At 41.2% G+C, this 26913-nt stretch overlaps 2 protein-coding genes across 2 annotated transcripts; one reads left to right on the forward strand and one right to left on the reverse strand.

The window, feature by feature from the left end:
* Positions 1–4228: 4228 nt before the first annotated feature.
* ppp1r32 (protein phosphatase 1, regulatory subunit 32) lies at positions 4229–10001 on the forward strand. Its single transcript, XM_017706631.2, has 10 exons — positions 4229–4282; positions 5799–5940; positions 6331–6394; positions 6522–6622; positions 6978–7043; positions 7465–7551; positions 8093–8167; positions 9162–9256; positions 9738–9839; positions 9945–10001. Exons 2-10 carry the CDS (start codon positions 5806–5808, stop codon positions 9964–9966), a joined length of 747 nt encoding a protein of 248 aa, XP_017562120.2. The 5' UTR covers positions 4229–4282; positions 5799–5805; the 3' UTR covers positions 9967–10001.
* A 10451-nt stretch (positions 10002–20452) lies between these two features.
* On the reverse strand, positions 20453–23046 carry LOC108432655 (leucine-rich repeat-containing protein 10B). The gene has a single exon (XM_017706641.2). It carries the CDS (start codon positions 22979–22981, stop codon positions 21743–21745), a length of 1239 nt encoding a protein of 412 aa, XP_017562130.1. The 5' UTR covers positions 22982–23046; the 3' UTR covers positions 20453–21742.
* Positions 23047–26913: the final 3867 nt, after the last annotated feature.

Consider the following 26913-nt stretch of genomic DNA (forward strand, 5'->3'; position numbering starts at 1 on the left):
CCAGCACCAAACCAGCTAAGACCAGCAGGTAATTCATGCTAGTCTAATTGTTTCTATTTCAGCAGGGTTGGCTCTCACATTGGATTTTAAATATGGTCTTGGCAAGTCTTTGATGTTTAAAGGGAGATATAACACCAGCAGAGAGCAGCAACTGTCCAATTACTTATGTTCCACTGAAATTAGTGACTATGTATGAAAAAGGGAGTGCGATTCTTACACGCTGTACCTAGTGACATTCTAAACTTTACCCCCACATTGCTCCATTACAAATCCACTGTGCTGGAGTAGCCTGTCCAGTGTCCACTGTTCACGCACTGTTTGTCTCGTGCTGAAACAAAACAGCAAAAAGAAAACTAACGCACCATTCTAGACATAAACCGATTCATAATGTTAAGTTAGCCACGGACCGTCGTGGTGAATTTAAACAAAGGACATGGGGGGAAATAAAGTGGGATCAGCAGATTCGCAGACCGACGGACTCATAGATTCAATGGAACAACAGCGCCATCTCGTGGTACACACGGAAGTTCACCTTCCGGAGTTATACATTCATGACCTGAGACAATAGCGCACAGCTGAGTGTGACGTCAGCATGACAAGGACAGCGCGAAGACCACGTGCGCAGAATGTCTGAGAAAAGGAGGAGATGGAGGTGCTTACAACGGCATTACAGTTACACTACGATCTTAAACCTAGCGTGGAGACTGGTCAGGCGCTGTCGCGCGACGCTGCGTATTCATTTACATTTTCTCTCACAGCGTTTCTGAATCCTGCTCCTGACGACCCGCAGCACTGCACGGCTTCAAGTGATCCATGACTCAACACACCTGATTCAGCTCATCAGCTGATTACGAGCCCTTCATTAGATGGATGAGGTGTGTTTGGCCGGGGAGCAGCTGACACCATGCAGTGCTCTGGCTCAGGATTAAGACAAGCTCCTGTGAAGCAAGAACATCAGTCATTCCGTTATGTTTTATCATAACTGCACCTTAAACCACTGAACAACATTTATTATAATAAGTTGCAGCAGTAAAACTGGATGAACACAGCATGCCTACAATTACACTATCATATTGATATCACATGCTTTATATGACAGTATTAAAACATCAGAATCATTAATACTGTTGTATATTCAAGAAATGCTGTTCTATGTTAGTTTTAGGATATTTGTTCTTGTGTCACTAAAGGTTCATGGATTGGGGGGCTAAGCCTTTTTATGCATTTTTAGAGTAGCAACAGATCAAACAAAAGTACTGAAGTCAAGCAATGCTCTCTCCTCTCAGACACGCTGCAAGGTCCTAAATATATTATTCAAACAGAGATTATAGATCAGTTCACTCTCAGGTGGTACAATCAGGAAGAGTGTTATCACTTTGTTGGCATGTTTAATAAACTAGGTGACAGAATTTCATGATCATGGTTACAAATATACACTGCTAAAAAAAATAAATAAAGGGAACACTCATAACACATCCTAGATCTGAATGAATGAAATATTCTCATTGAATACTTTGTTCTGTACAAAGTTGAATGTGCTGACAACAAAAATCACACAAAAATCATCAGTGGAAATTAAATTTATTAAGCAATGGAGGTCTGGATTTGGAGTCACACACAAAATTAAAGTGGAAAAACACATGACAGGCTGATCCAACTTTGATGTAATGTCCTTAAAACAAGTCAAAATGAGGCTCAGTATTGTGTGCGGCCTCCACGTCCCTGTATGACCTCCCTACAATGCCTGGGCATGCTCCTGATGAGGTGGCAGATGGTCTCCTGAGGGATCTCCTCCCAGACCTGGACTAAAGCATCCGCCAACTCCTGGACAGTCTGTGGTGCAATGTGGCGTTGGTGGATGGAGTGAGACATGTGCTCAATCGGATTCAGGTCTGGGGAACGGGCGGGCCAGTCCATAGCTTCAATGCCTTCATCTTGCAGGAACTGCTGACACACTCCAGCCACATGAAGTCTTGCATTATCCTGCATTAGAAGGAACCCAGGGCCAACCGCACCAGCATATGGTCTCACAAGGGGTCTGAGGATCTCATCTCGGTACCTAATGGCAGTCAGGCTACCTCTGGTGAGCGCATGGAGGGCTGTGTGGCCCTCCAAAGATATGCCACCCCACAACTACTGACCCACTGCCAAACCGGTCATGTTGAAGGATGTTGCAGGCAGCAGATCGCTCTCCACGGCATCTCCAGACTCTGTCACGTCTGTCACATGTGCTCAGTGTGAACCTGCTTTCATCTGTGAAGAGCACAGGGTGCCAGTTGCGAATTTGCCAATCCTGGTGTTCTCTGGCAAATGCCAAGCGTCCTGCACAGTGTTGGGCTGTGAGCACAACCCCCATCTGTGGACGTCAGGCCCTCATACCATCCTCATGGAGTTGGTTTCTAACCGTTTGTGCAGACACATGCACATTTGTGGCCTGCTGGAGGTCATTTTGCAGGGCTCTGGCAGTGCTCCTCCTGTTCCTCCTTGCACAAAGACAGAGGTAGCGGTCCTGCTGCTGGGTTGTTGCCCTCCTACGGCCTCCTCCACGTCTCCTGGTATACTTGCCTGTCTCCTGGTAGCGCCTCCAGCCTCTGGACACTACGCTGACAGACACAGCAAACACATGCTACCACGAGTGTGAAAGCACCACCAACATTCAAAAGTGACCAAAACATCAGCCAGAAAGCAGAAAGGTACTGAGAAGTGATCTGTGGTCCCCACCTGCAGAACCACTCCTTTATTGAGTGTGTCTTGCTAATCGCCAATAATTTCCACCTGTTGTCTATTCCATTTGCACAACAGCATGTGAAATTGATTGTGAGTCAGTCTTGCTTCCTAAGTGGACAGTTTGATTTCACAGAAGTTTGATTTACTTGGAGTTATATTGTGTTGTTTAAGTGTTCCCTTTATTTTTTTTAGCAGTGTATTTTCTCAATCCAATTAATTTCGGCGCTAATTTTAACCGAAAGCTTATACAACTCTCCCCCTCCACCAACCACTTTCTTCTTGATCACTCACCTCTATCAGATCTGCTCCTTCAGTCTTGTCAGTCTCCTTCAGCTTCTTTCTCTCCCTGTGTTTAGTGATACATTCGCTTTATTAAGCTCAGGTTTACAAGATCTATTTTTGTATTTATTTACCAGGTAAACTCTTCTCATCTGACTGGCCTTCGACGAAACTGCTCTGCCTCTTAATTTCCATGTACATTGTTTCCAAATAATGAACAGAAATCTAAAAACAGAGTATAAATAGCTCTCAATACTGTTATTTCTGTCTCTGTTGCTCGTCCACACTCTCACACTCACAGTGAAGAGAGGTTCAACCACAGACTGGGTTAAAGTACTTATGTCAGCTAACTAGTTAGCTAATGTTAGCGTTAGCATAGCCTCTCAGCTTTAAACTAACTAGGTTACCTAGGCAACTAACTAACTAACTAAAGCTAGCTAACTAGTTTAGAAGCAGCCAAGTAAAAACAGATGTCCAGCTATACTGACTATAATTTGCCCCGAATCCATGTTGCGTGTGGATATATTCACTCTGTTTGAGACTGTTTCACTCTGTATTTTGTACATTTTGAATATTACAGTTATACCGTGAATGAGAACACACGACAGAGAGATAATTACTCCATGTTGCGTGATCCATGTTTACTACCGATTCCATTTGGCTGCCGTTTCCAATGTCTTTTTTTTCCCCCCTCGTTGTGTCACTAAAATTCAGTCTTATCTGCATGCTGTTATAAATATTTTAATAAAACACCCCACTGATGATAAATGTAATGATAAAAAAGATGAAGAAAAGGACTATTAATGGCATGTGCCAAAAACATGATGTCGATAGAGTAAAGAAGAGCAGAAAATGAGGGGGAGGTTAGTGCCTCCCTCTCTTTGTCTTGCTGTCTGTAACTGAAAGAAATAGCCTGTTTTGGGTTTAATCTGTAATTAACTGACATTATCTGACAGCTCAACTCAGTTATGTATGTTTTCATCATCGAGCTACACTCAGAATTTGAAGTAAGGTGTGTTTTCTGCCTCTCTAACTGAAAGCTAGTGTGTTTACGGTTACAGTCTGCATCTGCTTTGTTTGACTGAAGGGACCAGGGACTTTCTCCTGTCCTGTCCTTCGTGCTTCACCTGCGCAGCCCTTTTGTCTTTGTGACGTAGCTCTGACGCGCTCTGAGCGGCGATCTCCTTGGTAACCGTATCGCGGTGACGGACGCGCGGATAAAGCGTCTCACGCAGCGCGCGCAGGTGTCTGTGCGGTTGGTGGAGGAGAGCAGCAGGTAAAGGTCTCACTTTATCACCGCCAGTTCACACTGAGCGCTTAGGAAGGACGAGACATTCTACACACATCGGAACATAATGTGAGCTCAGTCACAGACATTTCGAGGCATTTTAACGTTCAGCGAAACTGTGGGCCTTTGTTCTGTAGTTAGTTTGACTCACTGACTAAGAGAACAGCGAGCTGCTAACAGTGTCTGCTGTTCTTTTATCCTGTCATGGTGGCTTTGAAGCGAGTCTGTGCTTTTGTGACACCGTTACCCGAAGCTTTGCAGTGGCTGAGTAATAGTGTGGAGTGGAGCCTGTGTAGTGTCGTGTGTCTGCAGCTCTATAGTTTCGGTAAGAGATGGGTGGGCCTTTGGACACAGCCCAGCCTTCCCAAGGAACAGGCAGACCAGACGGACAGCCAGCTAACACAGCTCTCAGTCTGCACTGCACGTGACAGCCTACTGACACTTGGACTCTAATGATTTGATTCCTGTTTTTTCAGGATGCCTGTGAATTGATGTTAGGCTATTTTTTTGGCATTATTTTCATGTTAATACATTTATTACAGTCATAATAAAACCTAAATGAATTGTTTTTACATCTGAGAAGACCAGCTACTTTTTACGTTGTGTGACCATTTCAAGATGAATGGATCAATAGAAATTGTTTGAAATTATTAGTCTTGTTATATGACTTTTTCCTGTCTTAAAGGACAATTCCACTGATTTTGCAAAATCTCTGAATATTTACATTGTGTGTGTGTGTGTGTATACTCATACTCCTATAATCCAGAGTGATTTGATGCTTAAGAGAAACTTACAGGATTGCTCACATTAGTGGTACAGGAAGCACATGTACAAAGCATGTAAAATGTTTATGATAGTTTTTTAAGAAAATTATGGCCTGAAATGTATTTCATTCAGAAACCATTCATTCATTCATGGTACATGCAGGGTGTTATCAGTCAAAATAGTTCCAAAGAAAACTTATTTTTCCAGATGATCACTTTTTACCATCATTTTACCAACACCAATATTACATAGAAAAACTCTAAAGGTTCACTATTGGTTTTGTACCGTAAATAAAGTGGCTATATTTGTGTTGTAGACGTCACAACCCCTGTAAAGAAATCACAGTAAGTTTCTGTATATGAGACATTTCACAACCACTTTGAATAACTTTGTTTAAACTCAACCATTGAATTGTGTAGAAATGTTGAACAATTGCTGGATTTCCCCTTTAAGCAGAACTAACAAGGTTATTTAGGAGATGCAAGGTTTAGTGAGTGCGGTTATGTCTTCTCTTCCTGTCAGGTAAGGAGGGCTTTATTCCATGCTTGGGTCATCACTGCAGGACAGGCTTCTCTACCAACCTGAGACCTGCTGTCTGCTACAGCTCCAGCCTTGACCTACAGGACAATCCTAAGGGTCAGCTGGTGGCTGATGTGTGCCTGAAACCACTGACCCTTGTCTGCCTCCATTGCTACATCTCATTTACATGCATGGCTTCTGTCTTGTCCTGATTCTGTAGCGTCTCAATGTTGGACAGTCTTCAGTCTCAGAGTCAGCGTCATTACCAGAAGCTGGCTGTCCCTAACGGCACTGAGGCGCCACTCAGCACTAGAGCACAAAGCAGAGAGAGCAGCTACCTGCAGCTCCACACACCAAGGCCTGTGAGAACCACACCTGAGCATCAGCGCCACGATATGGACAAAACACCATATTGCAGTCATATTGCTACATGTTTCGATTATGAACTGCTTTGCAACGTACTAAAAACTTGTGAACACTCAATAAGATGTGGTTAAAGAGTGACCTGCGTTATTTTGTCCAAAGTAAAACACATGAATGCCCTGATTCATCCAAATACTAAAATAACTGTGTTTGTGGATGCTCAGAGCATTCAAAAATTGCTTAAAGGGCTCATTTGCATTTCACAGTCTCCTGTGATATCAATACTGTGAAGGCTGATATCGTGATAATAATTATTAAACATATTTCACAGTTCTGGGTGTCATGCGTCACCGTCTTGCTGTCTGAATACCTCCTTTTTTCTCATTTAGAGAGCGGTCTCATGCCTGACAGAGTATAGGTGTGCTTACGTTCCTCATCGGCCCAGTCTTCCAGGTAAAATCAAACTATTACTCAATAATAGATATTTTGGCTGTAATCAATGAGATGCTTTAGTGAGAACTACTGTATGTTTCACTATTGTCATTTCAGTGTGTCTAATATCTTTGCGCATGTGCCACAGTGTGTCGTAAGCATCGGATTGTGGGGGCTAAAGAGGAGAGCGGATTTACTGAGGGAAACAGCCTGCAGCCTTACACGTTTCTACCTCTACACATGCATGTGGTCTGTGCTGCAATCTACCACTCAACTCATGTTCATTCCTAATTTCACCAAACATGACCCAGTTCAAGGGGAATTCCACAGCTTACTCAACATTTCTACATAATTAAATGAATTAAATGACAACTTTTGTCATTTTGGCTCTGTGATACAGCACAATGGTTTTGAAATGAATCAATGACTGTGAGGTTAAGTGCATAGTGGCTGTATGGTTACATCTATATTAGCTGAGGGCCCCTCATTTCAGGGGACAAGCATATAAAAAGCATAGCATGAAATCATTTATGAACTGCACTGTATTTTGTAGTTATATGTCTGTAGTGCTCTCTCATGTTACATTCCTTATCTGCTGCTGCAGGACGGGGTTTGCCAGACACACTCAAGTGTGACAAGGATGGACTTTCTGCCATCAGCTTTTCTTCAGGTGTCTCTCTCTGACTCATATACTTTTCTGTATTCATCACTTTCTGGCTTCAGATGGAAGATACAACAATTTGTGACTGATAAGGATTTTAAGAAGTTCAAAATTTTTAGAGTTAAAGAGTTTTATTTTAAGTGTTAATATTGGCTGATATGATTTAATAGGGTTGTAACATGGTAACATTAAACAGACTCCCGGAGCTCCAGTTAAACTGAGCTATAATCACGGATGTGATGATCAGTCCACTGTGAATTCAATGTGAATTGTGGAATATGATTGATGTTGTATTTCTTAAACTAAAACCCAACGTCAAAGATAACATGAATTCTGTAGTGCGAGTCGAGGGGTGGGGTTCTGTTCTGTGTTCTAAATTATAATTGATGGCTACAGGTGCCAAATGTGTATTTATGTTTTTGTGTATCAGGGCAGTGAGATGTTACCCAAACTGGTCAGTCACGCTCCACGAGAGACTGGCTTCACCAGAGACACTCGAAATCCTCTTGCAAGCCATGTGAGAACAGTTCTCACCTATACCTCCTCTCTGTTTTCTCCTACACTCACCCCTCTTGTTTTCTCTCCACAAAAATGGATGATCCTGAGCATATACACCTTAAAACACTTCTTTTTACATGTAAATCAAGTATTTTTCACTTGTAGCTCACTGATTAGTGGAGACAGTGAGAGAATTTCCAGAGAAATGGAAAGCTGCAGACCCTCTGGTTGAAAACAAGTGGAACAATTTAAAATTTCAGATTTTCAATTGATACAAAATTCACATTTGTAAACAGAAATGCAGATATTTTGAGATGATTTAATGAAGCTTTATTGTTGTGCATGAAAAAAATATTTCAATTTTTGCTGTTTCTTGACCTCAAGATAAAACGAAAAAAGTGTCAACACAGAATGTAAATCTATTGTAAATGGAACATGTAGCGAAACAATGACAGTAACTCCAGACTTGGAAAAGTTAAGTCTACACTAACCATCCTTTACTCTATTAATAGGCTAGTAATTGAGTTAAAGAGTAGTGAAATAGTGTTTTGTATTTTCAGGCCTCCCTGCTGGTGCATCATTGTGGCGGCAGGCAGAAGAGCAGTGTGTCTGCTCAGAGATCTATTGGACTGAAGGTGAGATTCACTCTGTCACTCCACCTACCTACTCTTGTCTGCCTGTTATGACGCACTCCCACGTAAATGCTGTAAGATGCGTGTCCACTTCAACACTGCAAGTCTCAGTATCAAGCCTCTTTAAAAGATGGAAAAGAGTGGAGGTGTGAAAAAGGAAATCTGACTGAAAGGAATGTTTCATTCATGATATCCTAATGCTCTGGCACTGAAGTTAGTCACACCATTAAAGGAGCGAACATGACTTCATATATTGGAGTAATTTGCGAATTGACATGCGTTCCACCATCTCAAGGCCGTTACAAACACAATGTGAGAAATATTTGGAAATATTTCAGCTGTAAAGTTGAAAACTATTAAGTAATAACACAAAAACATTGAAATGCAGTCAAAATCAAACTCTTAATAAAAGATAAGAGAAATAAGTGCAGATTAAGCAAGTTTATTGCACATTCTACAAAAGCATGTTTTCATCTATTGCACCTGGCCCTAGTGAAATCTGTATCTCTGTCCTGATAAATTCTTTATTAATATTTTAAATTGTTGTGTTTTTATTTGCACTGTGTTCAGTGTGTAAAAGTTTTACATTGCTTTTCCATACCAGTTTTCATATTAGTGGTTTATGACTTACTGCTTGATGGGAATCTCATCCTATATATATCCACTCAGTTCAGGTTGCCAGCAGAGGCAGTGTTACAGCTTGGTAATGACATAAATCATATGGCAAAAATAATGAAAACAGGGTTTAGTACAGCCTCCTTGTTAACATTGGAGCTTTACATATTGGAGGAAAAAGTAAACATAAAACACACAATGTGCCATTAATGGCACATTAAACAGTAACTGTGCATTAAAATGTGCAGAGGTGTGTTCTATGTGGAGGATGTGTTCACTTATTTTCCCTTACAAAACTGTATGTTACAGGTCATGCTTTGTAGCTGCAAGGCTTTGTCAGAGTGTATAAGACAGGCCTGCTGTATGTGCTGTTCTCTTTCAGGAAGGCTCAGGATTTGTCCTAAACACTCCCACTCTCAGGACCCTGTCACACACACCCTCTGACCCAATGCATTTCCTCACACACTACCAGAGCAAGTGAGTCCACATGTGTGTATGTGTCATAAGTAAGCACAGATCAAAACTAGGCTTCTCTTGTGGAAAGCACAAGAACATACTGCTGTAGGAATTTGATTGCAGTCAGGCACAAGTGCATTAGTGAGGTCTGGTACTGATGTTGGATGACTATCTCTGGATCACAAACGCCACTACAACAGTCCTAGCGGTATTGGAAGGAACTTTATTACAACAGTGAACACAGTTCCACTGCTCCTCAGTCCAATGCTAGTGGGCTATCTACCCCTCTAGCTGACACTTAGCATTGGCCATAGTGACCTTAGGCTTGTGTGGCTGTTTCAGAGTGTCCTATTCTATTATTGAACACCTGTGTCAGTAATGGGTGCACCTCAAAGTAGCTGAATTCACTATTTAGAAGGAGTGTCTGGGTAACTTTGGACAAAGCGTATATTTACTATATGTAAATCACATAGAGATTATGAAGTGGATGGTCTGTGTGCAGGTTTTGTGATCCAGCAGCAATTGCAACTCTGAAGGCAAACTGGACAACAGGGGGTATTCACACACACGGATGCAGTGGATACAGGGGACGAGACACAGACAGGTATGCATACACACATGCATGCACTCATGTATGAATATTACTCATTTATAATTGTGCTGACACTGTTATTAAATCCCCCTTCTTTTCCCTCTCTCTGTCTCACAGGTTTAATCTATGTGGATATTAACCTGGGCATGTTCAATAAATGTCTAATTACTGATTCAAGTGTAATGTTGCTGTGTTCACATTTCTCTTGATCATTATGGTTAAATCTTCTGAATATGACATTTTCGCACTGAATAATATTAATCTTTACAAATCCTGTTATTAGCAAGGCAAATCACGCTGACTGAAAAAACAGCACTTTAGGCTATTACGGCAGATCGGCATTTAGAAAGTGTGCACTGATGGGCATTAGGCTGAATGCTGGGGCAGAGAAGCATCGCACAGTTAAACGGCTCACATCCATGAAACTGGCAAATGAAGCTGATCAGCCATGCATGGAGACACACACACACACACACACACTCTACTAGCCATGCAGAGAGAGAAGTGTAGTCACATATTCATAATTGACCTGGGTACCATTTGACACTCTGCTCAGGTGTGTCATGTACTTTTCAGAAAAAAAGGTACTGCCTTTAGGAGGATTTTAGGACTTTATATGAAGACTTTAAGACTTTACACTAGAAGGACCCTAGGACTCTAATATTTGCTCTTAAAGAACTCTAGGATTTACTCTTTAGGACGACTCTAACGCTTAAGACTAAAAGGACTCTAGGATCTACTCTAGGAGAACTCTAGGACCTTAGTGTAGTGGACTTTAGGCCTTTACTCTAGAACTATGCTGAGAGGATTCTGGGCCTTTTCTGTTGAAGGATCTTAGGACTTTACTGTAGAAAGACTGTAGGACTTCACTCTTTGATGACCCTAAGATTTGCTCTAGGAGCACTCTAGGATTTACCTTAGACCCTTAATTGACTGTAGGCAAGAGACAGTTGTCTTGGTACTCCTCACCAGGGCGCAGCCACACATGCTGGACACCATCTGACCCAAACAATTTTATCTTGGTCTCATCAGACCACAGGACATGGTTCCAGTAATCCATGTTCTTGGACTGCTTGTCTTCAGCAAACTGTTTGCAGGATTTTTTGTGAGTCAGCTTCAGAAGAGACTTCTTTCAGGGACGATGGCCATGCAGACGGAGTTGATACATTGCGCAGGGTATTGTCTGAGCACTGACAGGTTGATCTCCCTCACTCCTTCAAGCTGTGCAGCAACGCTGGCAGCACTCATGCATCTACATTTTGAAGCCAACCTCTGAATATGATTTTGAACACACGGACTAAACTTCTTTGGTCGACCCTGGCGAGGCCTGTTCTGAGTGAAATCTGTCCTGAAAAACTACTGTATGACCTTGGCCACCGTGCTATAGCTGTTTCAGTGTGTTAGCAATCTTCTTATAGCCTAGGCCATCTTTGTGGAGAGCAACAACTCTATTTCTCACATCCTCAGAGAGTTCATCGCCATGAGGTGCCATGTTGAATATCCAGTGACCAGTATGTGCGAATTGTTGCCAAAACACCAAATTTAACAGCCCTGCTCCCCATTCACACCTAGAACCTTGTAACTCTTATGACTCACATGACACCAGGGAGGGACAACAACACAACTGGGCACAATTGGCAGATGTTCACTGTGAGGTAGACTCACTTGTATTGCCAGCTATTTAGACATTAATGGCTGTGTGTTATTTTCAGAGGGCAGTAAATCTGTACTGCTATACAAACTGTACACTGACTACTTTAAGTTATATCCCAGTTTAATTTCTGTAGTGTTGTCCCATGAAAAGATATAATAAAATATTTGCAGAAATGTGAAGGGTGTACTCACTTTTTTGAGATACTGTACTTACATACAGTGCTGGGCAAAACTGCAAGAACATTATTTAAAATAATATAAATAAAATAAATAAATATTTTATAATAACATATCATTAGAATAATGCAAATAAAAACAAATACAGTAAAAGTACCAAGAGTTTCTTGTTTTCAGAAAAAAATGTTGATATCTTGTGAGCTTGTTCAGTTCCATTACCAGCACACCTGAATTAATTAATGAAGTTCTGAACTGCCAAACCAGGTATTTGATGATAACTACACTTGAGCAGTTATGGAAATTCAATAAACAGAACACACTGACATACATAAAGTCACTACTTTTTTTTACATTACATTTTTTTCTTCATTTGCCTATTTTGTTATTTGTATTCATTTTAATATTTTAATGAGGCAATAAATGCGTACAGCACAGATTTTAAGTCTAATTTTTACAGGTTAATAAAACTTTTGCACTGTGCTGTAAATACATTTGGGACATATTATTGCAAACACACTTACATACAAATAATATATATGATATGGGACATTGTTATGATGTATGGATACTTATATATGTTACATATAGGGTGTATCCTTATTACATATAGATACTTACATACATGTTATACATATGGGTCACATGTCTGAGACCACATCCTGAGTATAAAAACAAACCTGAGTATGTGGATGTGTGTGTGTGTTGGAAGGGGGGATGGTAGGGGAAAAGAGAGACCCTTGGGCCTTGGCAGAGTTATGCTGTTGGCTTAAAATATTCTTAAGTCAGCAGCACAAAACCTCAAACATTCTTATTCTGAAGTCAAAGTTTCACAACCATCAAGCTCGCCAGAAGTATAGAGTTACTCATAATACATAGTTCTAGCATAGTGAGTGAGATTGTACGTGTTGTATTAGTTGTAAAACAACTGTGTAACACCTAACACATTCACACCGTGGCCTACTCATCATAAGTTGGTTGCAAGTATGATGGGTAGTATGGCACTCCACTAACTGTTCCAGTTCCTATTAACATCAACTAATCTAATCTCCTCTCCCTGCCATGAGTGTTGTAAATTAAATAGCTCCAGAGAGAAAAGTGAAGTGCGAGTGGTGTAGGACTGTTGCTCTTGCTCATTCAGTGGCTGTGTTGGAATGGTATGTGGCTGACCTAACGAGAATGGAGGCAGTATAAACTGGAGACTGGTGCTCTAAATGATTAAGCACAGAGGCACAGTTCACAGTAAAGGTCTGCTTTTTATCAGAGTGTGCAGCCACCACTTAGAGCCAAAGCAGTCCAGTATAGCCGCAGAGGACTATGCCAATAACTGTGTCTGAAAAAAAAGAGATAGGGTGATGTGGACATATCCATTCAAGCCCTAGCATCTTTCCATTGTTAGTATATTGGAATGAGTCAGTGTTGGAATTACTTATTAAGTATGCATTAGTATTAAAATACATCTAAACACACACTCACACACCAGCACAGAAACATTAATAATTGTTCACAACAAGCATATTTAATATTTAAATTTTATTGTATTATTTTGGCCATAACAAAAGCTCATGTCTCTAAAACTTTATAGGAAAGAATGTTCTCAGCTTTAATATGTAGAATGTAACAAGATTTTATTCAAATTCATTTTTAAAGAAATGTATAGAACGCAAAGAGCAGTAGTGTAACTTCCAGGGAGGAAGACATGCTGTTTTCAAACCAAAACCAAGTATAGCTGTTTTACTTTGTTCATGCATGCATGAAACGAAGTGTTCTTTCAAACGTACCTGAAGTTCAGGCCACAGCCCACTCAGCCAATAGAAAGTCAAGCTGAAGCAGGACCCACCCACCCAGCCTTCATGGTAACACTGTGTGGTAATGCACACAGCATTTTGGGAATGTGAAAGTAGCCATGAAACTCCACAGTTGGTTAGAAAAGCGGTGTTTGACTTTGTAATTTCCTAAAACAATGGTAGCATTCATTTGGACATCTAATATCCTCAATGTAATTGATATTGTAGCTTTAACTGCTATTAAAAGAGACACAGCTTTGCCCAATTAGTGATGCTTTATTATCCAGCTGTTGATGGCCACAGTCACACCACACATAAGCAAGGCATATTCTTTCTCTACCCAGCACATGTCTCTTTCTCTTCCAACAAAGTGGGAGTAATTAGGAACGACAGCAACTCAGGGGTCAGCAGATGCTGAGGTGCTTTAGTGCGCAGAGGTTGGCAACTTTCTGCAGAGTCAATCGGTACAGACCTCCAAACTTCATGTAGCCTTAAGATTAGCTCAAGAACAGTGTAGAGAGCTTCATGGAATGGGTTTTGATGACCGAGCAGCTACATTCAAGCCTTACATCACCAAGTGCAATGCAAAGCGTTGAATGCAGTGGTATAAAGCACCGCCACTGGACTCTAGAGCAGTGGAGACGTGTTCTCTGGAGTGACAAATCTCACTTCTCCCTCTCGCAATCTGATGGACGAGTCTGGGTTTGGCGGTTATCAGGAGAACAGTATTTGTCTGATTGCATTGTGCCAAGGGTAAAGTTTGGTGGAAGACGGATTATAGTGTGGGGTTGTATTTCAGGACTTGGGCTCAACCCCTTAGTTCCAGTGAAAAGAACTCTTAATGCTTCAGCACCAACAGATTTTGCACAATTTCATGCTCCCAACTTTGTGGGAACAGTTTGGGGACGGCCCCTTCCTGTTCCAACTTGACTGCGCACCAGTGCACAAAGCTAGGTCAAATAAAGACATGAATGAGTGAGTTTGGTGTGGAAAAACTTGACTGGCCTGCACAGAGTCCTGACCTCAACCTGATAGAACACCTTTTGGATGAATTAGAGTGGAGACTGAGAGCCAGGCCTCGTGTGTCAGTGTCTGACATCACAAATATGCTTCTGGAAGAATGGTAAAAAATTCCCATAAACACGCTTCTAAACCTTCCCAGAAGCCGTCCCAGAAGAGTTGAAGCTGTTATAGCTTCAAAGAGTGGGCTGACATCATATTATACCCTATGGATTAAGAATGGGATCTCACTCAAGTTCATATGTGTGTGAAGGCAGATGAGCAAATACTTTTGACAGTATCATGTATCTTACTATTTTGGTTGCAATAGAGGTTGTTTTGACAAATATTGACATTTCTTGGCTCTATGCTTATTTGGATTGCTGTGTATTATGTTGGTATTTAACAGTCATTTCAATTAAAGTTCCATTAACTTTTTCAAGAAACATTTTTAACATTAATATAGCAGCAAACAACATTTTTCTATGTAAAGATATAGTGGAGTGGCCTCCTGAGTAGAGAACAAAGTATAGCTGGTCTGGCTGGGCGTGCATGTTAGTCCTGTCCTGTGAAAACCCTCCACATGTTTTGTTTTGCCATCACCATCCCCAGTGACCACCCACACAATATTGTGCATGCAAGGTAGCTAAATACAGTAGAAAACGTTCAGGTGAAAGCGATCTTCCGAATATTCAATGGAATTTTCTTTGAAGTTGACAAGGCTGAAGTTGGCTTCCTATTCACATTTTCACACTCTGCACCTTAATGTAACTGTTCACTGTGTTGTTGTTCTCTCTAATGTTATGTTATGGTATTTGTCTGTTCAACATTTGTGAAGGGTTTCATGACCATGAAGAAAAAAATTTGCTATCCCAGTATGTGTCACCTTCACAATGCACGCCCATGAAGTTGGGTTTGCGGAGCTTCTAAAGAAGCACTGAAGGGTGGGGTGTAGTTTGCTGTTGAGTATCAATATCAACAATGTTTCTCCACAATTTCATACTGCATCTTTAATTTTCAGAAAATGTCTATACCTCTTAGTTTATGAACCAATTCAGTGATGCTGTTAAACATTCAAAGAGATATTTTGTTCCCTTTTTCTGCTCTCCATAGATTTTTCCTTGCTATCTGTAGAAATGGTATCATCTGTATTTCAAAAATATAAATATTTAAAAATCTTTATGACTGGAACATTTTTTTAAAGTACGTTTCAACAAGACAATGGTCTCAGAATGCATTTGCAGTTATCTCAGGATGCATTTAAGACCTCGTTTTAGAAAAAAAAGGGCTTCCCCCAATAAAACCTGGCCATTTCCACGTATAGCAACCTGACAGAAAGATGCAGTTTGTTACCCACACACCTCACCAGTTATCTTCCATCAACTCTACACAGACAGATTTATATCTCGTATCTCTCATATTCATAATGCATTCATTTAAACATATCCTTCACATCCTGCAATATTGCTATATTCATCATCATATTTATAACTTAAAAATAATAACATTCAAAGAATACATCAAAATGGTTCTCGGGAATCTATGTAACCTTATTTGGGCATTGGTGCATCAGCCAGCTTAACATGATGTATAATTACTGCAATGCTAATAGGTAGTGTGGATAGATACTAGTGGAAGGAGTGGCATGCCTTGAGAGTATAACCTTGTTTGAGGGATAATAAAGGCAAATACACTGGCACATTATACTGTCATTATACATTTTTATTAGTTGAAAGTAATATTCATATGAGGGGGCCCTGTGTTTGCACTGGGGATCCTAGTTACATCACTGGTAAAGGACACTTCAAAGGGCGTTTTTAAATGGTGTAAAAACATTAAAAAAAACAGACAAAGCATTTCTATATGACAAAAACAATATATTTTTGCACAGTATGCAAAAGTACAGTTGCAGTGCACTTATACTCTATTAAGTAGTCTCGCACAGCCACATGCTTAGCACCTCCTCCAGAGTTGCTGGGATGATTAGCCCATGAGCTGTACATTGCATGCATCCAAGTCACAGAAGTTTTACAAATGCCACTGGTGGCATCGGGAAACTCCTGCCGTCTCAAAAATCCCAGCCAAGTTCTGAAGTCTACCCTTACAGTGATTCAATAGTTCAGCTGTCAACCAGAACAATACAAATGTAATAGACTGACAATTCAGGGTCAGATTTATCTCTTGCTGACATTCTAAGCTTGCCACTCAGAGTCCTGGCAAGCCAAAGTACTCTAGGAGTGGACGTGCAGGTCTGGGAAGCTGAGCTCTACCATCAAAACATAAATTATGTAAGTTTAGAGAATTTTGAAGCTTTTAATGTTTTGAAGTGTTGCAGCTTGGCCCATGTAATGTTTAGGGACTCGTTCTCATCCCATATGTGTTTGCTTCGTTGTGTTGTGTTTACTTGGTATTACCGCTCCATTCTACCTGCAGCTTGCCAACCAGGACACAGGGCAGAGGGACAGTTTTCTCCTTACTGCTGCAGCGTGCCAAATGCTTTGGTTCTCAGTACTTCACAACACATTGCTGATGACTCACAAAGCTACCTAAACGTTTCAACAGATGGATCCCACTTTCTTCCATGGACAGAGAGAGAGAGGGAGCGAGAAAAAGCCTTGCACTCACTGCACGGAGGAAGCGTGGTGACAAAGAAGAAGCAGAGCCGGACAGAAAGCATAAACACAATTAGCCGTTCATTTGGTCAGAGAAGTAACAAAACTTCCTCTAATGACCAAATGATCACAGTTCCTAGAAAATCCAAATGAAGGAGTCCTATGAGTCCAAATGAAGATACACTGCACTGTGTATCCTTGTGTTTAGGCTCTGAACACTTTTCCGTAACTTTTTAAATGTGTCACAGTGTTTGGCTGAGCTGTTCTCCTGTTTGACAAGCTTGGGACTGTTTGACTGAAACATCTAATAAATGCCAGTGTTAAAGAAGATAATACTTATTTGAAAAAAATCATCACATGGCCTTTAGACTGTAAAGGCCTACTACTTTTTGCATTTTACTTTTCATCCCTGAGGTCCACTTACGTTTGTGTGGTTTTATATACCAAAAACATTTTAAATTCATTTTTAACAACCACTCTATATACCATGTAATTAAACAGGCTGTTACCTTTATGACTGACCTGTGTGAATGATCGATGTAAAAAGCAGTAACCCTGACCCTAACTTCAGAGTCAATAGGCAAGGCTAAACTGCTGTAGGTTGAATAAGGGGGTAAATGTAAATGTGTTGGGTTTTGTGGCATAAAAAAACAGTTCATTTAAAACAGGGCAGCTGAGTTTCCTTATACACTGTTAGAAATAAAGGTTCTGTGCAGGTACGTTTTTACAATGGTAAAATGCTAAACTGCTAAAGGTACAATGAATGTAAATGTACCCTCAAAGATACAACAGTAGTTTTAAAGTCTAGCTGTGCACCTTAGTCTTTTTTTTTTATTCAAGTGAAAAGTGTAAATTTGTATCTTTTCATAATCTAATGCTTTAAAACAGAACAATAAAATAAAACCTGCAGACGAGAGACGGGAGATGGGGTGTGCGGAGTCAATACAACTTAGTAAATATCATTTCAAAGGAATACAGTACAATTATGTTCCCTGACTAAAGGTACTGAGACGGACCCTTGAAGGTACAATTTCTCAATATCCAAAAACTTTGTAATTTATTCCCAGGTCTAAATGGAAAAATCCCCACATTTTCAATCTGGTCTCTTACTGTGGGACCCCACTATAGACTTCTAGGGGCCCCCACTAACGTTCTATTGATCAAATGAAGGACACTGAACGAGATATAGAATTGCCTTCAGAAACTATATTATGCTATATTATACTGCCTGCAGATGAGACGGGGTGAGTGGAGTCAACAAAACTCAGAAAATATAATTTCAATGGAATACAGTACAATTATGTTCCCTGACTAAAGGTACTAAGATGTACCCTTGAGGGTACCAACCCAGTGACAAGAGAGGCACTGCCCCAGTGACAACTTTGAATTACTGAAAGTGTACGGAATAAAAACTAAAACTTCTGAGGAATGAAGCAATGCTCACACACTACATCAAACTATTAAAAATAGCGAAAAAAGTACCTTTTTTCATATATATATCCTCTTTAAACGCTGGTTAAGACTGAACATGTCACATCATCCATCGTTTTACAGGGTGCACTTGGGATCAAAAGTGCTTTCTCGCTTACGAGCAAGATTTGTAGCCTTGTATCAAAAGTAGAGACTGAACTCACAGTAAGAAACAGACAGTGATACATTCACACAGAGACAGAATGTTCTGGTACTGTATACGTCAACTCCAGCCCTTCTCAGCTGCTTGAACAGGGTGAAGGAGGAGGTTGGCCCACAAAAGCTCGAAACATGACAAGAAAGAAACGAGAGGGCTGGAGAATGTGACTGGAATAAGTAAAGAGGGAAATATGTTGGTCATTGAAAGGAAAGAATGAACATGACTGAAGAAAATGAGAATTTAGAGGACAGATTCGATGCTCGCTGACCTCTATACTTCAAGTCTCTTTTATTTGTTCTCTCCCCCTCTCGTGCTAATGTTTAAAACATCTCTGGCTTCCTTCCCTGGCCTTTTATGGAGAAGAGTCCCCCTCTATTCTCTCCCTCTGCCTCTTTCTCATCCTCTCACACCCCTCTCTGGTTTTCACATGTCATGCCCAGACTAGCTTAGACTACTGAAGCAAAGTTTACCTCAGTTAGCATTAGCTTGGCTAGCATCACACATTTATCTCTGTAATCTTTAAAAGCTCTGCGGCTGCTGTTGACGGGAAGGCTTAGCCCATGTGTCTCAATTCAAATGCAGGACCTCTTCCTGAGCTTAGGATTGCACAACTGGAGCACACTTTCAAGCATCTGAGCAAGTATTAGATCTTACTCTCAGCCCCACATGAATGATTGAAACATTTTGCAAACTCTATGATTATTTAATGAGAGAAGATTTCGTTTCACCAACACACATCACAGCAATCGCAGTATCCTATTCCAGATACAGTATACCCAGGGTAGAGTGCGATTACACTATCTCTCTCTCTCGCTCTCACACATGCATTCACACTCACATACACTGAAAAATATGAGTTGGTCTTACTCGTAATGTATAAAGCTGCAGCCCATAACAGATGTGCAGTTTCCATTGGTTTTCACAGGGTTTTTGAACAGAATAAATTAAACCTGTTGAGAGTCCTGTACTGGGTTTGTCTCACTACTAGAGACATGGTTATATAAAAATTCACAGCAGCCTTGATAGAGCAAATATGTCACCCCTTAGAATATACTTTAAGTGTTTTTTTTTTCCTTTTGCCTTTACCTTTTGGAAAATGTCAACATATTTCTCAATCTATTTTTTTCATCTTTCACAGTGTTTTACAATGATGGTGGTGAAACGTGTACCTCCGAAGTAAGATCTGGTTTGAAAACATTCCTCTATACATTCTATTTAAAAAGGTGCCACAAAGGTTTCTTTGAGTGATGCCACAGAAGAAGCACTTTTGGTTACTCAAAGCAGTGTTTCTCAAACTGGTCCTCAGGGACCCCCATACAGTCCATGTTTTTGCTCTACCCCTGTCCTGGGTTGGGTAGGAACAAAAATATAGACTGTCTGAGGGTCCCTGAAGACCATTCTGAGAACAAAAAACAAACATAAAAAAAAACACATCAGACAAAGAGATTTGTGAGTGAACCTGTGAAACGCTGAAACAACCCTTACATAAAATAAAGGTTCTTTACCAATTTAAGGGTCCTTCCAAGAACCTTTACCTTCTGCATTTCATTTGTGAAAATCTCATTCTTACATTTATGGCATTCGGCAGATGCTCTTATCCAAAGCGACTCACAATTTGCTCATTTTACACAGGTAGGTGAAGAGTTTTGCCCAAGGACTCTTATTAGTATAGTGTAGGGTGTTTACCCAGGCAGGGATTGAATCCCAGTCTACAGCGTAGAAGGCAGAGGGGTAACCCACTACACTATACCAACCTTCTGTGGAGGTTCTTTAAACTTTGAAAATGTTCTTCACACTCTTCACTCATTTCATTTCCAAAAATGGTTCTCCAAAGAACAATCCATTGAAAGGTTCTTTAGGAAACCAAAAGAGTTTCTCCTATGGCATCGCACAAAGAACATTTTGATCACCTTTATTTGTAAGAAAGTACAGTGGGGTCCAAAATTTTGAGACCGCTGGTGAAAGTGCTTGTATTTTGTACTCTTTTATCATTTAATATTTTTTTTCATTACAGTTAACAGCATAACTATTTGAATAGCAAATATATAGTCTTTGAAATTGTAACATGACTTTCAAAAGTTTTTTTGTGCCACCTGTTGGCTTTAATTACAGTGTGCACTCAAACCGTCATGGGCTTTACAAGTTTCTCCAAAAAGGCTAAGTAGATCAAATCCAACTGAGTCATTTTAAAGTCGTCTCTTCAATGGAAGAGATAAGATTTAATATAATTCTGACCTCAGTGTCACCCTTCTACAAACAGTGCAGAATTTTGAAAATCTTGTCTTCATTTTACTTGTTGTAATATTTCTTTGTTTTCTATTTCTCAATATCCGAAAAACCCTCTGTTTATTATTCCCAGGTTTAAATGGAAAAATTCCCCACATTTTCTGACTTTGACTTTTGGACCCCACTGTAGACTTCCAAGGGCCCCCACTAATGTTCTAAAGATCTTTGCATGAAAATCCAAATGAAGCACACTGAAGGAGATATAGAATTGAGATGGAGAATTGCTTTCAGAAACTATATCATACTACATTGTTTATAACAATCTAATACACCACTAAAACACTGATGCACTATTCTCCATTTGTTGGGCTATTACTTCTACCTAATAAAGAACAGAATGCATGTAATCTGTTCTGTACTATACTGAACATTGTGGGGGGTGATGTGTATAAGTGATAATTTTCTTCCCTTTCATGTGAAGGAACTTTAAAGCTAGTGCAGCCAGAATCCTAGACGAATAACAAATTTGTGCTAAACATTCTGGGTGAACATGTTTAAATACTCAATTATAATTTACACCATGAGGCGAGGAGATCTTTTCCCTTGTACAAGACCACTTTGATCCCAAAAAAGGATGAAGATCTACCTCCTGTGGAAGCCTATAGCACGTAATTTTCTATCTGTTACCCACTATGGAAGTATTTCACAAAACACCAACATCATTTTAAATCACTGTTAGAACGGTAAGATTTTAAGAAAAATGTCTGCATTTCCTTGCAATTAAATTAGTGCAAACCAAATGAAGTACTGAAGTGGTTAAAGGGAAGCGAAAGATCATGTTCCATCTTGTTCAGGCTCCTCCCCTTCATACTCATAGTCCATCTCAGCTCTCTCATACTCTAATTGCGCCCCTCCGTAACCCTCATACCCCTCGCCCTCACAGATAAGCTCCTCCCTCTCATACTCCAGCCCCTCCTCCTCATATTCAAGTTCCGCCTCATCAAATGCCACAATAGGCCTCTCAGACTCCCCCTCTTCTTCTTTTCCCTGCAATGCCACCTCGTCCTCAACTGGGGGTGCTGATGGCACCGTCCCATTTGTGGCTGCTGTGTCACTTGCCGCGGCCAGCGAGCTGCTACTCATCCTAAGTTTCTTCAGTATTCCGATGATGACCGGTGCAGCTGCTGCCGCTGCTGCCGCCTCCTCTGCTTCCCTTTGCGCTCTTTCCTTTGCTTCCTTTCTTCTTTCCCTGACCTGCAGGGCTTCTTCCGCCCCTTCCCCAACAATGATGACCTCCTCCCCGACCCGCGGAGGCCCCTTCACAGGATTGTGGTCATAGGAGAAGAGTCGGAGCGCTGGAAGTTGCAGGAGGCTGGGGAATTCGGAGATGCGGTTGCGGTCTAAGTCCAGGATCTCCAGCTGATCCATCTTCAGGAGGACCCGGGGGAACTCCTCAAAGCGGTTGCCGTAGAGCCAGAGCCCCCGTAGCGCCTCCATGCGCCACAGGTCAGAGGGCAGGGTCCGCAGCCGGTTATCGCCGATCTGCAGCGAGCGTAGTTGGGGTAGGTCGTACAGCTGCTTGGGGAAGTGCTGGAAGTAGTTGCTCTCCACCCAGAGACACCGCAGGCTCTGCAGGTTCCTAATATCCGGAGGCAGGCTCATCAGCCGATTGCTGCCAAGGTACAGGCGGGTGAGGTTGGCCAGCTGGCACACGGCCAGGGGAACGTCATCCATTTTGTTGAAGTCCAGTGCCAGGATGCGCAGGCCCTGCAGCTGCGAGATGCCATCAGGTAGCGTACGCAGGCGGTTCCCACACAAGTATAGCTTCTCCAAATGCGCCAGGCCCAGCACTTGCTTGGGGAGGCGGCGGAATTTGTAGTAGCTCAGGTCCAGCACTGGATCTCCACTCGCAAGAAGTTCATCAACACCTAACGGCAGCTCTTCTTCTGAAGCCTCCTCTTCCTCCTCTTTTTCTTTTATTGCTTTTTCCTCCTTCTCGCCATCCTCCTCCTTTTCTTTTTCTTTCTCCTCCCCTCCTTCTTCCTCACCTTCTTTTCGAGAGGAGTTGCCCATCCCCTCAATTGCGTATCACAGTATGTGTGTGTGTGTGTGTGTGTGTGTGTGTATATATATATATATATATATATATATATATAGGTGTGTGATGGTGTGGCTGTGTGTGTGTGTGTGTTTCAGGAGGGGAGGAGTGTGTGTGGAGCTCTAAGGGGCTGCTTTGCCCCCTCTCTGTGAGCTACACTCAGCAGGTCTGTCCCAGCAGAGAGAGATGCTGCGCGTGGACTCATGATGTGTCGGATGCAGGACAACTGTCTCAGGACAGCAGTGCCCGATGTCAGCAAACACGCTGTCTTTTACAACAGGCTCCCATACTAAACAATGCAAGGTCTCATTTATAGTCTTAACAGTTGTAGAACATGTAATAATGGTAGTAGTAGTAGTAATAGTAATAGTAGTAGTAGTAATAGTAATAGTAGTAATAATTGTAGCAGTAGTAGTAGTAACTATGAGCAGAGCAATCTTTAATTTTGTCAGGGTAATTCAAAAGGTGATCCAGTGTTCAGCTAGCCACTCCCGGACTGGGGCTCCTGTCCAGTAAAGCTGTCAAAAGCCCGTCATGACACTGACCAGAGAAATCCTGCTGTGCTGAAACAGCGCTCCGCCGCCGTCCCCGCGCACAGCCATCCATCGCTCACATTAAAAATACAAACTTCAGCTCAGCTCCCCGCTCAGTTCCGGCGCTTTTCACTTCTGTCGAGCAGCACTCGCCATGAGGGCGTCCTGAGAAAGCGTCCCCGCCGCCGGAGCCCCCGCACGCTGCCTTTTATCCGGCCCGTGCAGCAGTGTACCAGTGTGACCTGGCCAGCGGCAATGTGAGCCAGCCGAGGGAAGTCCACTCTCATGCAGCTCGCCCTGATGACGCCTCTCTCGCGCACGCAGTCGCTATCAGGAGAAAGTTCGCAGTTGTCCGCGGTGGCGGAGGGAAAAGTCCGCTGTGGGCTCGGCGAGCTACAGACGCGGAGAAGCGCGTTTATCCGGCCGTGTTGCGCCTTTCCCTCTCGGCTGGAGTTTGAGTGAAACGCTGGAGGACCGCGACTCTCCTCCCCTAGCAACCGGAAAAGGGAGATACACAAATGGATCACATGGGGAGACAGACAGAGAGAGAGAGAGAGAGAGAGAGAGAGAGAGAGAGAGAGAGAGAGAGAGAGCGCGTAACAGTTGATAAAAGATAAAAACCCAGACATTTTTCGATGTAAGTCTTTACTAATACAACTTCAACCTACTGATTTATTGACTCCGCCATCACAGCCAGCGCCTACTAATGATCGCACACTGCACATTATCACATTTTTAGTAATGTATTTAAACTTTGTGCGCACATTTAACGTATTTTTTTATGTTTTTATTTTTTACACTATAGTTGTATGGAGCTTTCAGGGAATTTTGTAAGAGTTCGTTTTTTAAGGAATTCCATGTAAAAAGAAGGACTCCAACTCCCAGAATTCATAGCAAAAAAAAGAGCAACGCAGCAAAGCAATGGCCTCCCCAGGCACTTATTTTTGTTAAGTGAGGTATTGCGGTAATTAGGAAAACAAAGCGCTGTGGTATTTGTAAAACAGACATTCTTTGCAGTGCAGATTAGAAGTTTAAAGTCGAAGTATTTTAACCCGAATTTGACTTTACAGGACAACATTTGCAAGTGTCTTGAAGTTAGAGCCGAGAACCTTGCTGAAAAAGGACCATTAGAAAACATAAATATTAAAACCTAATGGTTTTGTTTTCAAATGAGAATTTGGTTTACAATAAAGACCACTAGTTTTCTGTAGAACACCTTTAGATACCATTAGGAAACCATCAAATGTGCTTAGAATCAGTCTTTGCTTACCTTTTAAACCATTAAAAATGTCCAAATACATTACAATAGAAACTCTTAATGTCATATAGTTTTTGTCATACAGGCTAGCACAGCAATTAAAGTTACGTGAATCAAAAATTGTAAAACATTTTTCTTCTAGACAATGAGTTGTTTCCAAATGAAATATGCTGTCAGGGAGGGTCATGAGTCAGAGGTGTACAATAATATTATTGGGTGCACGGTGACAGATGTTGTAGTGGTGGGCAATAAGTCATATTTTGATGGATGAGTGATGGACAGGTAAACAACAATTTTGTCTTTTGAAAGATATGGACAACTGCGCATACACCTACAAGAGTTTTTATGACATGCCATTCTAAATCCAGACATTTATATGGAGTTGCAGATATAAAAAAAATCTAAAAAAAACTTGATGTTTGGATTTTTTGCCCAATTCTTAGGTCAGACACTGATGTTGGATGAGAGGGTCTGGCTCACAGTCTCTGTTCTAGGTCATCCCACAGGTGTTTGGTTGAGGTCAGGACTCTGTGCAGGTCAGTAAAGTTATTTCACACCAAACTCACCCAGCCATGCCTTTATGGACGTTGCTTTGTTCACTGGGGCTCAGTCATGCTGATACAGTAAAGCACCTTCCCTAACTGTTCCCACAACAATGAAAACATTGTTGTCCAAAATGTCTTGGTCTGTTGAAGCATTAAAATTTCCCTTCACTGGAACTAAGGGGTCTAGAACAACCCATGAAAAACAACCACATAGCATTATCCCTCCTCCACCAAACATTACAGTTGGCACAATGCAGTCAGGCAGATAATGTTCTTCTGGCTTTTGCCAAACCCAGACTCGTCCATCAGACCGCCAGATAGAGAAGTATGATTTGTCACCCTACTTCCACTGCTCCAGATTCTAGTTACCTGCACAGTTCTTGTGCTAAAGTTAATGCCAGAGGAGGTTTGGAACTCTGCAGTTATTGAGTCAGCAGAACATTTGTGACTTTTATACGCTATGTGCCTCAACACCCTGTGACCCCGCTCTACAACTTTACGTGGTCTGACACTTCATGACTGTCCTGCTGTGGTTCCTAAATGCTTCCACTTTTCAGTAATCCCACTCACAGCTGATCGTAGAATATCTAGGAGGGAATGAATTTTGCGAACTGACTTGCTGTATGTACACACACATACATACACAAACTTGATTCATTGATTGCTTATTTTATTGCTTTTTTATAGCCATTTATTAGTTTGGTTATTTGTTTACTTTCAAGACACAACATAAATATGACACAGACAAAATGGTGTGAAACATGATCACATGGCAGGCACAGATATTGTTGACCTGTGTGTTTAGTGTACATATATTCTTTAACTGTAATCTTCTGTCAGTCTCTTCAGGCAGTATGAGTGTCTGAACAACACGTTGTATCCACAGTATTTTAGATCAAAGTCTGAGCTTTAAACGCACGGTCACCACTCCACACACCTGAGGATGATGATGAGGATGTGAGATATATGAACAGATAATAGAAGGTCAAGTACAGTTTGAATGTAAATATCTCCTGATGTGGCTTGGTGAAAGAACTGTTTACTATCTCCAGAAATTAATACCAGTCACTGAGAAAAAAAATGAGGAAAAGACACTCACTGATTCAGATTTACAAATGCAATATTCAAATTTAGCCACTGTGTAAATCAATAAATAAGTAAAGAAAACTCATATTAGAGTCGTAATCTTCTTCAAAGTAGGACAGACACTATCGGTTCCTGATACTGCTGAGGACATACTAGTACAGTACATATGTAATCAGCCTGTAAGAATGTGTAGTGTTTGTTGTGTGCTGATTAGCTTAGTTGGAGCAGTTTTAGACAGAGTCAGAGAACAAAATATGAGTTGTTAATGCTCATACAGGCCTTCATTTCACCTTAAACAACCCTATGAGAAATACCACCCTCTAGTGGTGACTTAATATAATGACTTCAAACTTGTACCCACAAGAGGAATGAGAAGAGAGTGCTAATATCTGGATTTTTTTTTTACAGAAACTTTAGTCTTTCTGAGACTTTAAGTATATTCAGTTATTAATGTGAAATAATCAGTACCTTGGGTGCTACTAGTA

This window comes from Pygocentrus nattereri, chromosome 11 (genome assembly GCF_015220715.1).
Source record: "Pygocentrus nattereri isolate fPygNat1 chromosome 11, fPygNat1.pri, whole genome shotgun sequence".
Classification (NCBI taxonomy): Eukaryota; Metazoa; Chordata; class Actinopteri; order Characiformes; family Serrasalmidae; genus Pygocentrus; species Pygocentrus nattereri.

Excerpts from the sequence above, each read along its gene's own strand:
- ppp1r32 (XM_017706631.2), top strand. The coding sequence starts at position 5,806 with ATGTTGGACAGTCTTCAGTCTCAGAGTCAGCGTCATTACCAGAAGCTG. Across the intron at positions 5,941-6,330 it reads AGCTCCACACACCAAGGCCT|AGAGCGGTCTCATGCCTGAC; the intron begins GTGAGAACCACA and ends TTTCTCATTTAG. Across the intron at positions 8,168-9,161 it reads AGAGATCTATTGGACTGAAG|GAAGGCTCAGGATTTGTCCT; the intron begins GTGAGATTCACT and ends GTTCTCTTTCAG.
- LOC108432655 (XM_017706641.2), bottom strand. The coding sequence starts at position 22,981 with ATGGGCAACTCCTCTCGAAAAGAAGGTGAGGAAGAAGGAGGGGAGGAG.